We start from the raw sequence: 13,517 nt of genomic DNA on the forward strand, positions 1-13,517 counted from the left end.
GGAGGCCTAAACATCACACAACATAGTACTGCGGACACTGATATACAGCAGTAACTGTAACTAATATCCCAAATGAAACTGTCCACGCTCAAAAGTCGAACACCTATAGTTCTGTAGAGGAAAACAAGTACATTTGTGTAATCATTTGCTCCCCCTTTCTCTCTCTCTCTCCTTCTCCCCTACTATTTCTCTCTCTCAATCTCTCTGCCTTTCTTTCTTTATCACTCTCCCTCTATCCCTCTCTCCATAGGGTGTGCTAGCTGCAGACTGAGGCTCCATGCCGTGTTTAGAGGGGAGGATGGTGGACGGACTGCGTGGCGTGAGACGGATGCGGGCCACGGCTTGCAAGCTGCCCTGCCTCTTCTGGTTCCTGCTGCTGTTCGGGGCTGGAGGCCTGGTGCTCTTCATCCACCTGCAGGACCTGTCTGAGATGGCCCATCAACAGGAACCAGGTCAGTGTGTTGGTTTATTTGTGAAAAACTTTTAGCCTAGGATTTGGGCTACTCTTCTAGTAGGAGATGGGTTGTGCAATGTTATAGCATAACAACAACAACGCAAACCCCCATACACACACAGAGACTCAAACATGTGCGTTAGCACGGGCTTGCACACACACACACACACACACACACACACACACACACACACACACACACACACACACACACACACACACACACAATTAACTCTAGAACCGCGATATACCACGCCAATGGGCATTGATGTACATTTAAAATTATTCTGTCAGTGTATAGTCAACATTTTCCCTGACTTTTCTGTGTATGTTGTCATGATTACAAAATGTAGATTACAAAAGGGGTTCGTTGTTTTGTTTTTTTATTGTTTTTTTTTTAAAGCTCAAACACCCCATATAAGTGCGGAAAGCAAATGTCTTTGAACGTTGGTACCCAGTGGTGCTCAGGTGTGAATTGCCTGACCTCTCTCCTCCGGCCAAATCGAGGCATTTTTACTAATGGATCTATTAGCATTGAGACAATGAATGTGACATTGAAAATAAATTCAAATGTTTCGGAGACCATAGTCTATTCTTAAAAGAATCACATGAAGGACAAGGCTGATGCCGCAGACGAAAAAAAAAACTGCCCGCCTCAGAAGCTGTGTGTTGACTGGCAACTCAAAAGAATGACTTGGCAACTTGTAGTCTTAGATTGTTTGGGGAACTTGTTATCAGACAGACTGAAATATTTGTGATTATGTTATATTTTTTAACACTTGTGATTTTTTTGATTACCCAAATAAAAGTTCAGAAATGTATTAAATTGTGATTTTTTTCCCAACATAAAAGCAAGTAGCTGTGCTATGCTCTGGCTTGTGGGGGTGCAATAGTGCTCTGATGACCAAGGCGCCCAGCGTGTGCCTTAGTGGTTACTGGTATGAAAAAAGTTCTGCACTTGTGTTAACGTTCTTGAGATTAGGAATTGCTTTTCCTGTAAATAGCATCCATAGTGCTTTACTGTAAAAGTAGTACACACACACACACACACACACACACACACACACACACACACACATACACTCACAGTACTCAAATAATCACAATAGATGAGGACCACACCAATTTTATTCCTCCACAGTCGCGTGACATCTGACCCTGACAAGATAAAGTAATTGTTTATGAGTGGCGCCGAGACAGTGCCAGTAAGTCACATGCAAATGAGACAGTGTCCTTAGTCTGCTCAGAGGGCACGGCGGTGACCACCTGCTCCAGCAGGGAGGCCCAGCATGCCGGCACCGAGGCCCACGCAGAGGGAGGCAGAGCCGGGGACGCCCCGCCGCCGTGTGTGAGCCTATCATGTGTCACGCGTGCTGTGTGTCATCATCAGTACTATACTGTTGCCTGTCTCTCCATCAATACGGGCCACTTACTGAGAGTGGGGTGTATGTGAGCTCTGATATTCCACTGATTGTTAGATGCTATCAGGAGATGGACTGGACTGCACAGCACTTTTATCCAAAGCGCTTTACATTGGCCTCTCATTCACCCATTCACACACATTCACACGCCAATGGCGGCAGCTGCCATGCAAGGTGCTAGCCTGCTCATTGGGAGAAATTTGGGTTTCAGAGCCGACCCTACAATCATCGGATGACCCACTCTTGGATGACCCACTCTACCACTGAGCCACAGCCACCCTGATGCGCACACACACACACATACACATGCACGCCCTGTTAAATGTGTCTACTCCAATATGCCAATTACTGCATAGTGCTTATGTGCCACTCTGTCGACATGGTAAAGGTCTTTTCGTGTGCCCATTTTACAAAGGGCATTCTGCCAAGCTGAATAACAAGTGACTCGTTATCACCGAGGAGAGTCTTTCTTACATTTCAATATTGAAAGAGAGGGGGAGAGAGAGAGAGAGGTAGAGACTGTCAGCCTCTTACTGTATATCATCTATGAAGTATAGAGTGCTATGTACAGTGTGTAAAGTATACAGTAGCTAACCCTAACCCTATCCCTTGCCCCTGACGAACACAGAGCAGTGCAGTGTCTCTTGCCCTAAGCTATGGTGCCTCGCTCCACCACAAACTCATATCTAATGGTGTTACGTTTTAATACAGTACATTGGGCGTCAGGTTCTGTCAGGCACCTCTCTGCTGCTCATCCTCCTCTCCCCCTCTGCCCGGCTGGCTGGCTGGCTGGCTGGAGGGCCCTGGAGTCCTCTGGCTCCCCATGTTTGAGATAACACACACACACACACACACACACACACACACACACACACACACACACACACACACACACACACACAATGGCAGCGGAAGCAGCCATTGAGAATCATAATTAATTTATTGCCATTGTACTTAAATACATAGGAATGTTTTAGAGCCGTGGTGCTTACAGCAATACAACAATGCAAGGACACAACAGGACAGTGCATGACAGGACTCGTAAAGTGCAGTGATACAAACATTCAATTTCACACAGGGCACACAGTGTAGCACACAGTTTAGCGGGCAGCGGTCTCCCCCTGATCTTCAGTGTAATTGTTTAAGGACAATTGGGGTGCGAGGGTCTGCTAGCAATCTCCCAGGAGAATAGAAATACTCAAAGAGCCAGCAGCTGAGATAAATTGCTGACACAAATTTTCGACCCGCTAGTTTTCCGCCACAACTCCTTTCCACGGTACATTCATTGTGGCAAGCTGGGTGTTGGGGCAGAAATGAAGAACAGGTTGTGCTGTGCCCTCTTCAAAACCCCTGTAGCCAAGCAATCAGCACACTGGAGGATGGGACAAGGACACACTATGCGTGTTTGCGTAAGTGTGTGTGTGTGTGTGCGTGCACGCGTGTGTCCGTGCGTGTGTGTGTGTGTGTGTGTGTGTGTGTGTGTGCCTCAGATATTCTGCTGACTTGTGACCAGGTCACACAGTGTTCTCATGTTTCAGTGCACAATAATACAGCACAAATCCATCTTTTTATCCTGGTCCTTGACTCTTTATCCTAGCATGCATGGCAGCGTGTTAGCAGCTCTATCTGGTTACACTCCACTGGGGCGTGCTCTGTACCTCCCTGCACTGTGTGAAATTGCACTAATTGGTCACAGCCACAGTTTCCTGCTTTTCTTCTCTAATTACACTGTTACCATGCGAAGAAAATCCTATAAAATGTCCTTGGCATATCCTAATGATCCCCGTCGCTTGGCAGCGCCAGAGAGGGATGATGGTGCAAAAAACATCTGCTAACAGTGAACACATCAGTATTACTGTCTCTTTCCAACACAGCCACACGTCGCAGGCAGTTGAATTATGTCCGTGATGACACACAGGATGCGTGTGTGTGTGTGTGTGTGTGTGTGTGTGCGTGTGTGTGTGTGTGTGTGTTTGCGTGCATGCATGTGTGTGTGTGTGTGTTTGTGTGTGTATGTATGTAAGCCTTAGAAGATACAATATTGTATATTAAGGCCTTCACAAGTGGTGTCTGAGGTGAAACCCGGCCCCTCCCTATTCGCCTGTGGTCTGACCACTGCACAGCGCCTCCACCAACCCACCCTCCACTAGCCTCCCTCCATCCCTCCATCCCCCCATCCATCCATTTTCACCCTCCACACGGAGAATGCCTGCCAGGAACAGGGCATATTGTTTCAAGCTGGAAGGTAGAATTTGATCTCTCTCTGTGAGAGGTCCAGTAATCCCTTAAGCCGTGTCTGTTTGCAAAGTCTAATTTAGCTGTCTCTTAATGTAATTAAATTGTGCTGATGACCAGGGGCTGAGGGGGGCTGTGTAGCGTTACTATGTAAATCCGCCCGTGGATGTTTGTGGAAAAGGGATATTATTTCACCACCCTTCCACTGTTCCTCTTGGAGCTCTTCTAACAGAGCCTGGCTTGTGTACTTCTGGCACCATCCCCTCCATCCCCCCTCGTTCTGGGACTTATTGGAAAGCAATACCTGGCAAGGCTGAAGCCCAGTCATCTTACAGAACTCTTTAAGTGCAGTCGACCCCTGACCTCTGGAGCAGGTGAATGAACCAATTCTCTGGGCTGTTGGCAAGGAAAACAGACCTTGATTGAGACACTGTTTTCCCACTCTGCAGATTACATGACTACCTGGGGCGGCGATCCAGGGGATATCATCATGGCAACCTGAGTTCATGCCAATATATACAGATGTATCTTTAGAACACATCGAGCAAGGAGAAACCAGAACTTAGATCTGAAACGTTAATAGCTTGAAATCGGGACTCTCTCACCTGGGCATCTCATGCCCACATCCCCGCTCTCCCTGTCTGGTCTCGAGGTACAGTATCACAATTGGATTTCTGACTTGCTCGGTGGGTCACACCAAGGTCATGTGTTTTCTATTATCATCTGTGCCCCCAGTCAACCCACAGGCTCTCCAAACATAATCTGTTTTCCAGGCCATCGGATCCCACCTCTGATGGCTGCCTTGTTTTCCAATAGATTTTTTCCCACTTCTAATTTAAAAAAAAAATATTTTATTGAACCGTTATTTAACCAGGAAGTCACCATTGAGAAACAAGTTCTCTTTTGCGAGGGAGACCTGGCCAAAACAGCAGCAATAGTAATGATAATAAAAATAAATGATAATAATAAGAAAATTGACATTATAGCACATAAACCAATCGGAACCAGTAGCCTATAAAATACTAAAATACTAATACCCTGATTGAAGCCTGTGCAGGCAAGAATATGTATCTTGTTAGGTAAAGCTATACTATTACAAAAACGAGAGTTGAAAGTGCTGTAACTGACCAACTGGATATTTTTGGGAAAGACATATTATTCATTTTTGTCAGTTGTGTTTTTTTCTCCTCAGACTTTCCAGAGTGTGATAGAATCCATTCGATGGCGGGACAGAGCCACAAATCACATTAGAACAGAACAGAGGCTCAGGAAAGCAAGCACTGCATCTCCCACAAACCCATTCTTCACTCTCGGACATGAACAACTACAAAACAGCTGATCGGGTGCTATCCAGTAAGCCATGAAATAAAAAATGCTGCTCCGAACACATCCATATGAGAAAGACTTGGAAGTCAAATTTACAAGTAAAGAGCAAAACATAAAAAAGGGAGAGATTCTCTGATCTTTGCTTTCAACTGAGTGCACAGGGGAAGATGCAGCTTTTGAGCTTCTCACAAGCAGTTAGGGTGAGGACCCCGACTGAGTACGAGAGGACGGGGTACCCCGGAAATGGCGGGGGTGTCCGTCTGCCCTTTCTCCAAGGCCACGCTGAGGCTTTGTTCTACCCCCAAAAATGTGGATTGAGCACCAGGTGGATCCACCAGAGGGTTTCTTTTTGAAATGTCTTTGAAGGCTGCTGTCTGAGGCCGTACCACTCAGCGAACCCAATCTGCCACATGCTGTGTAACTCACAACCCAAAGCCAAGGGTGGTGCACGTCCTGTCCCTGGCTGCAACGCAGAGGGAGAGAGGGAGAGAGAGAGGGAGAGAAGGAGGGAGAAAGAGAGAGAGAGTAGTCCTTCAGTGTTAGACAGGCACACAAACACACACACGTGCACAGACACACACACAAATACCCCTAGATGTCTTAGCCTATGTGTTGTGTTCCAAAGCGCTTTCTTAAAGCATTCTAACAAATTCATCCACCTCAAACTGGCCTCTGACAAAAATCAATACCACACACTGCAAGTTTGTACGAGAAACACAGACACCTTACAATTGATCCATGCATTTTCATACACCGCTCATTCAGTGAGGATCCTTTAGCAGGTTCGTGACTTCTCCCAGGCACAATAGCACTAATGAGGCTGGTCTTCTTATCTTATGTAATTATAATGAGCACGTGAGATGGCTGAGCTAGCTACTGAGCCTCCCCGACACAGATTGAACACGCCTTTCGGCCATTTATGCACTGTAACAAGGTTCTGGTCGTTAGTTGTTCACTTATCTGTGTAACCTCACACAGCTCAGACCCCAAATCTCCATCTGCCACTGGGAAAAAGCATTGTTGCTGCCTTGGGAACACCCAATTACTTTAATCAAGACTGGACTGGTTATCAAAGGGCTCTTAATGATCGGTAACACAAATATGCATCCCTAAATATGGCCCTCCCAGCTTTCTCCTTGGCGAAAAATAAATCAACTATTTTTTTCCCACAGCTTTTCTTTCCAATATTAACACAAAATGTACCTCCTTTCAAAGAGAATATTCATGCATTTTGTGTATCCTCGTTTTGTTTTTTTGCTATACAGTTTGATTAAATAGTAATCAAAGATGGAACAGCAGGTAAACTAGTTCTGGAAGAGCAGAGTACACAACTGTGGCAGTGGCGTAGAGCACACCCACTGAGCCCATTTAATAATGGGGGGCGGGCCTGTTGCGTAAGCTGATTTCAGACACGACTGTCTCCTTATGAATCTGTTGTTGGAAGCAAACTTTCAGTCCTGTCAGGAAGCCTGTCTTCACTGGTGCATGCATCTCAGAAAGCTCACAGCGAGAACACTTGTCTTTACCACTGCAAAGGCTTGAGAGTGCTCCCAGTCAAAAGCGTGCGACTAGGAGCTCTGTAGCCTGCCTCTCCCAGCAGGCTGCTGACAGGTTGTGAAAATCAGTCAGAAACACAGACACACACACACACAAAGAGAGAGAGAGAGAGAGAGGGGGGGGGGGTGCTACACTTATATAACCAGTGCTTTCACCATGTAGACATCAAGGGACTTGAAAGGAAAAGCTGTATGAGAACACAATAACAGCAGAAATGTTCAAGGTCTTTTCCAACAGGCTTCATTATCAGATTTCTTTCACACCAATCTTCCACAAATCATATTAGAGTCATTAAGACAGAGCCATGCAAACAAGAGTTTAAACTTCTGAACCATGTATTCACTACAGGTGGGTCCACATTTCTGTATCTGCATACTCACTGATAATCAGTTTAGCCCCCTATAACAAGCACAAACAGGAAAGTGCATTTATAATGATGAACCACCATCTCTACTTTAACACATTGGGCTGTGTGAATAAGAAGCCTGATGCCTGAAGCCTAGTTACTGAGAATACCCAAGAGAGGCTCGCTGCTGAGTAACTGGTTGCTATAGTAAGCTAAAATGGCAACTCTACCCTTTTGATGTGTTACTGTGGGACCATCAGTGCTTGTTAGGTTTACCTTAATGTTAGTTATGCTAGGTCGGTGTTAGTTATGCTAGGTCAGAGTTAGTTAATGCTATGTCAATGTTACTTAATGGTATGTTAGTGTTAGTTATGCTAGGTCAGAGTTAGTTATGCTACGTCAATGTTAGCTACAGTATGCTAGGCCAGTGTTCATTATGCTACATCAATGTTAGTTATGCTACAGTACATCAATATTAGTTATGCTATGCTAATGTTAAGATAAGATAAGACATTATTAATCCCCAGGGGGGTGGTCGAGTATTACAACAGCAGAGTGACAGAACAGAAGAGGTACTGAATAGAGAAGTTACTTCCATGTAAGTTATGCTACATCAATGTTAGTTACACTATGTCAATGTTAGTTATGCTAGGTCAATGTTAGTTATGCTAGGTCAATGTCAGATATGCTAGGTCAATGTTAGTTATGCTAAGTTGATGGTGCATCAATGTTGTTAGGTACAGTATGGTACATCAATGTTAGTTATGCTACGTTGGTCTTAGGTATGGTAAGTCAATTTTATGCTACGCTAGTGTATGGTAAAGTTAAGGGTCAATGATAGTCACACACCTAAGTGTGTGGAATTTGTTCTCCGCATTTGACCCATCCCCTGGGGGAGCGGTAAGCAGCAGCGGTGCCTCGCTCGGGAATCATTTGGTGATGTAGCCCCCCAATTCCAACCCTTGATGCTGAGTGCCAAGCAGGGAGGCAATGGGTACCATTTTTATAGTCTTTGGTATGACTCGGCCGGGGATTGCTCTCACAACCTCCCAGTCTCAGGGCGGACACTCTAACCACAAGGCCACTGAGCTGGTTCGCCAGTGTTAGTTATGCTACGTTAGTGTTAGCTATGCTACGTTACTGTTAGGTACAGTATGATATGTCAATGTTAGTTATGGGACATGCCAATCATTCGTTTTAGGCTATTACCGTAGCTATTTGTTGTACAGGAAAAACAGACTGGAGACCGACATAGTGGAGGGAGGAAAGCGAAAGCAGAACAGAACCCCTCTCATCTCCGCTGCTTCTAGCCTACTTCAGTATGCGTCAGCAATCACGTGTTCGCAAACGGAATATCAAAACACAAAACTGCTTTCTTGGATCAATCTTCTTGTGAATTTTTTTCCTTATAGATCAGACTCTAACGTCCGTGAAAATGCTTTAGTGACAGCCAAAACATTTCCTTGTTGACTGATGCTCAACGCATGAGCCTATTCGCGCACGCTTTGAAATTGGTTGAGGAGACTATCGTCAAATCGCCCAACCATAGACTATGGGAAACACTGCATAATAACATATCCGAAGTAGATGGACAATGTGGGATAGATGATGTGTAGCAATAAAAATAGGCGTCTTCTATTGTTCAGCTTGCACATTTGAGTTTAAAGTTTGACAGCTGTCCCGACTCCCGCAGACTCCCATAGGCATATGGAGGGAAAAAAAGGAGGAAAGAATAGTCGAATCTCTTGAACAGGCACATCTGATTCGACTCACAAAATTCAGAGTCGGGTACAGCCCTACTGGAGTTATGGCCAATAACATAACAGAAATACAGCTCGTATGATGTCACATGGGGATAAAACACCTTTCATTACAAGGTTAATAGAACATTTTCTTTAGCTTGTGATAAAGTCGGCTCTACATTTTCGATTTCAATACTGTAGTTGCTTGAAAAATGAGAGTACTTGCCAAAGCTTGGGTTTGCTCAAAATATGTTCAGTCAGGTTTATTAAGAAACAATACGGTTGCAAACGGACTTCAAAATAGTAAAAACACAGCGTGATTTTATCAGAGAAGAAGTGAAAGTCAGATCGCCAGACTGCCCCTTATATTGCTTCAAAACCAACGAGGTATTAGGTGTCATTTGATTGGCTGAGTCGGATATCACCCAGTGGGCGGGGGATGCAAACTTACTTTGAATATACTTTGAATATAGACAAAGGTCCAAGTCAGGCCAGGAAGGACAAGGTGTGGCATGTCTGACTTGGACAAAAGAGCGAAGCAGAGGAGTCTGTTTACAATTACAATGGGTGTTTATAATCATAAAGGGAGATTGAAACCCAGGGGTTTTCAGGGGACTTGATGAATAGAAAGGGTATGCATCTGAATAGTCTTGAGACTGTGTGTTAAATTCCATGACAACTCCCACATCTGTGGCTGAACAGCCACATAAAAGATATACATCAGATAAAAATAAGCATAATCAAAAAAAAAATACAACGAAAAAAAATTAAAGAAGAGAAAAAAAAATCAAAAAAAATAATCAATTATAACAGAAATTTCAAAGACTCTATGCTATACATGTGGAAAGGAAGTAATCTCTCCACTAGGTGGAGCAAGAACAAGAATAGATTATTTTCTTTCTACATGCAAATCACACACCAAACTCCTTGTTTCAGAAATTTGACAGAAAACAAGGTCAGCTCATGTTTCAAAACATTATAAATCCTGTAGATAGATATTATGCATTTCGTCGAGATAATTTTCAAAGGGGTCATCTACTTCTCCGCCAGGTATTGAAGTCTGGACCATTAGTGCCTGAGCTGGAATATCCACTAAACACTTTGTAGCACATTTGATAATCACTGAAATGATAATGAACCCAAAAATAATACACACCAGAACAATAATAATAGTCCTAAAAATATTTCCAAAACCTGAAAATGCATTATCAACCTGTCCCCAAATATCCCAGGTATGTAATTGGTTTAAGGTCTCAAGTCCTCTTTTGTTTGCTTCATGAAATTCAGCTAGTGTGACGTTTGGGTCAGAAATATAAGAACAGCATTCACTCCCTACGATTGCACATGTACCTCCTTGAGAGGCTAGGATTGTATCTAATGCGAACCTATTCTGGAGAACAACTTTCTTTATTTCATTTACCTCTTGGCCAAGGGCAGAAATAACTCTATCAGATGCATTTATGTGTTCTTGTAGGACATACGATAAAATTTGTATTTCAGCATTATTCTGAAGAAAACCATAACTAGGAATCATTACTCCTAGTGCCGCATTGAAAATTGCGAGGTTCCTACGATGTCTAATAGTAGTTTGTTTGTGGAGTACTGTCATCTCTTCCTGAGTAACTTTCCTGATCATAGGAATTAAATGAGCTAAATAACAACGTCCCATACTATCTTCAGGTAGTTTAGAGTATGCGGTGTTTCCACAGACTAGGAAAATGCCTTCAGGGAGTTCTATTTCCTTGCCTCGATACAGATACTCAAAAACTGGGTCTATACAAGAGCTGGTTCCTAAATCAGTAATGGCTGAGTCTAAATTCTTCCTAAAAACGTCAATACAACCTGTTACCTTCTGGAGAGGGACGATTTTGAATTGATCAGTGTTTGTTTGAACTCTAAGATTAGTTTGATTGAATAGTTTTCTCTGAGACTGGACAAAACAATCAATAATCTGACATTTTAATCCGGAAAATACAATTGAATTTCTCCATTCTACAGTTGTGGATAAGCCAGTACACACTAACTGTGCAGTTAAAGGAACTGTATATATCTGTGTGAAGACAGCTTGAATATTATGAATTAACTGGGGTCCGGGTACTCTGGAAAAATGTATAACTCTAGCTAGTTCTAGTCGAGTAAATTCTGTTGGTTTCTGGTGTTGATTGACCTGCATAGTTAACTCTGTTAAAATGCTATTCTCTATACCGTCGTAGGAATTAATTAATCTATCTACTCCTGCATGAAATTGACAAGATGAGACTTGTTCCCTAGTGGAGAATGTATGGGTTGCTAACCCTTGCCAGTCATATTGTAACCACTCAGCCTTTGTTAAGGGAATAGGATATAGGATAGGTGATGTTGTACTAGAGGGGACCTGTTGACAAATCCAACAATCATCATAATCCATTTTGGATGCAAATTCCCGTACCATACTTATAGCAGTGTTAGGATGGGTCTTCCGATCTGAGTTGGATGACCTGGTTAAATACTGGTTACAATTAACTACCATAGTAGAGGGATAATCTGGGACAGGTTTGCAAATATCAGCACCATAGTTTCTGCTTCGAGCTACATTAATCACATCTCTGCTTAAAACACACCAATATGGCATTCTCCAATCAGCATTGGTCAGAGTCACCAGGGTAGATCCAAGGAACTTCTCATCGTCTTGGATTTTGACATCTGTAGAGTGTAACAGAGTCCAGTCATTCTTGTTCACAGTGTAAATCCAACAGTCATGTAGGTGACACTTCTCTTTTGGGCAATAGAATGTTACTGGGGAATGCAAGGCGTCTTCTCTTCTGGATCGCAACTTCAATGTTGCGTTGTTTGAATCAGTTTTGTTCAATGTTAGTTGCAGTGTGTGCAGGTGTGTGTGCGTGTGTGGTGCATCTTGTGAGGTCAAGGCTGTGGTGTTTCTCCATGTTGCCATCATAACGACCAGTAGAAGGAGGTGACCAGCAAGGTCATTTTTCCTCCGATTTCTCGTCAGAGGAGAGGACAGTGTGATGGCCCATGGTTTTGGCCTTTTAGCCCTCTGGTTCAGCTGCATCCTCCTGGTGTTGGCGATCTCCTGGTGGACCGTCGTCTGCTGCTTTGACCCGTCGGCAATGGCTTGCGTGGATCCACGAAGTCCTCTCAGCTACTTTGACCGCTGTCTGCGTGGTGAGTAGAACCTGGTACGGCCCAAGCCACCTCGGCGAGTTCCAGCTCTTTCGTCTGTGGTCGCGGACCAGGATCCAATCCCCAGGAGAGATGTGATGCAGGAAACCCTCCTTAGCCTCAGGAATGGCGGTCCTCACTCTGGTGAAGACATTTTTTAGAATGTTATTCAGTGCAAGACAATATTGTATCATATCATCTTCACATGACATGAGACTAATCTTATTTTGGGGAAACGGTGTGTTAGTCATTTTCATAGGTCGACCAGTAAGGACTTCATATGGAGCCAGCCCTGTGGTCTGGTGCGGTCTCCCTCTCATGTACATGAGTGCCAGAGGTAGAACTTTCATCCATGACAGACCTGTCTCTGCCATCAGCTTGGTGAGCTTTACTTTCAGAGTTTGATTAGCTCTCTCCACTATTCCAGCACTTGCTGGATGATAGCTACAATGCGTTCTAAGGTTAATCTGTAGGCTATTGCAGATTTCCTGAATGACACTATTTACAAAATGGCTCCCTCGATCTGAGGAGATTTTGGTTGGCAGGCCCCATCTTGGAATGATCTCTCTCAGGAGACTCTTTGCCACTGACAACGCTGAGGCATGCCTGCAAGGAAATACCTCAGTCCATTTGGAGAAAACATCAGTTAACACTAGGCAATATTTGTACCCCTGGCATGGAGAGAGTTCAATAAAATCCATCATAACATGTTCCCATGGCCCACTTGGCCGAGGATGTGCTGACAGTTCCATTTTTATCCCTTTTCCAACATTGTTTTGCATGCATATGATGCATTTGGCACAGTTTTGTTCTGCAAAAACCGTGAACCCTGGTGCATACCAATACCTGTTAACGTCCTCCGCCACCCCTGTTTTTGAAACATGATCTGGCCCGTGGGCTAGTTTGAAAGCATAATGAAAACATGAACGAGGTAGTACAGGTTTGTCATTAGGCCCTAGATACAGGTTAGTTTGGTTGTGGAATGTGCACTTATTCCTCCATTTCTTCTTCTCCGCAGGTGGAGCAGATTCTTGTAGGTCAGAAATGTCTGCCAGGGACAGTGGAGGAGTCTTGTCAGGGTCTGTGGATGGTACAGAGAGCATAGAAAGCACAGGGGAGGAAACAGAGACAGCCGCAGCTTTTGCAGCGAGGTCAGCAGTCGAGTTACCCACAGAGACAGGATCAGAGCTTTTAACATGAGCTTGGCATTTACACACTGCTAGGCTAGATGGTAAAAGCATAGCTTCTAGAAGGTTGTTGATCAACACATGGTG

The 13,517-nt window shown here is 44.0% G+C and overlaps 1 protein-coding gene across 1 annotated transcript in view; it reads left to right on the forward strand.

The window, feature by feature from the left end:
* Positions 1-277: 277 nt before the first annotated feature.
* chst8 (carbohydrate (N-acetylgalactosamine 4-0) sulfotransferase 8) overlaps positions 278-13,517 on the forward strand; it is a gene marked incomplete at both ends in the record, with an annotated part of 134,685 nt that continues 121,445 nt past the window's right edge. The window contains one exon of the mRNA XM_084437419.1: positions 278-458. Within this exon, the coding sequence (XP_084293545.1) occupies positions 278-458 (181 nt within the window). The remainder of the gene's footprint in view (positions 459-13,517) is intronic.

Source organism: Borostomias antarcticus, assembly GCF_949987555.1.
Source record: "Borostomias antarcticus genome assembly, chromosome: 4".
NCBI classification, from domain to species: Eukaryota; Metazoa; Chordata; class Actinopteri; order Stomiiformes; family Stomiidae; genus Borostomias; species Borostomias antarcticus.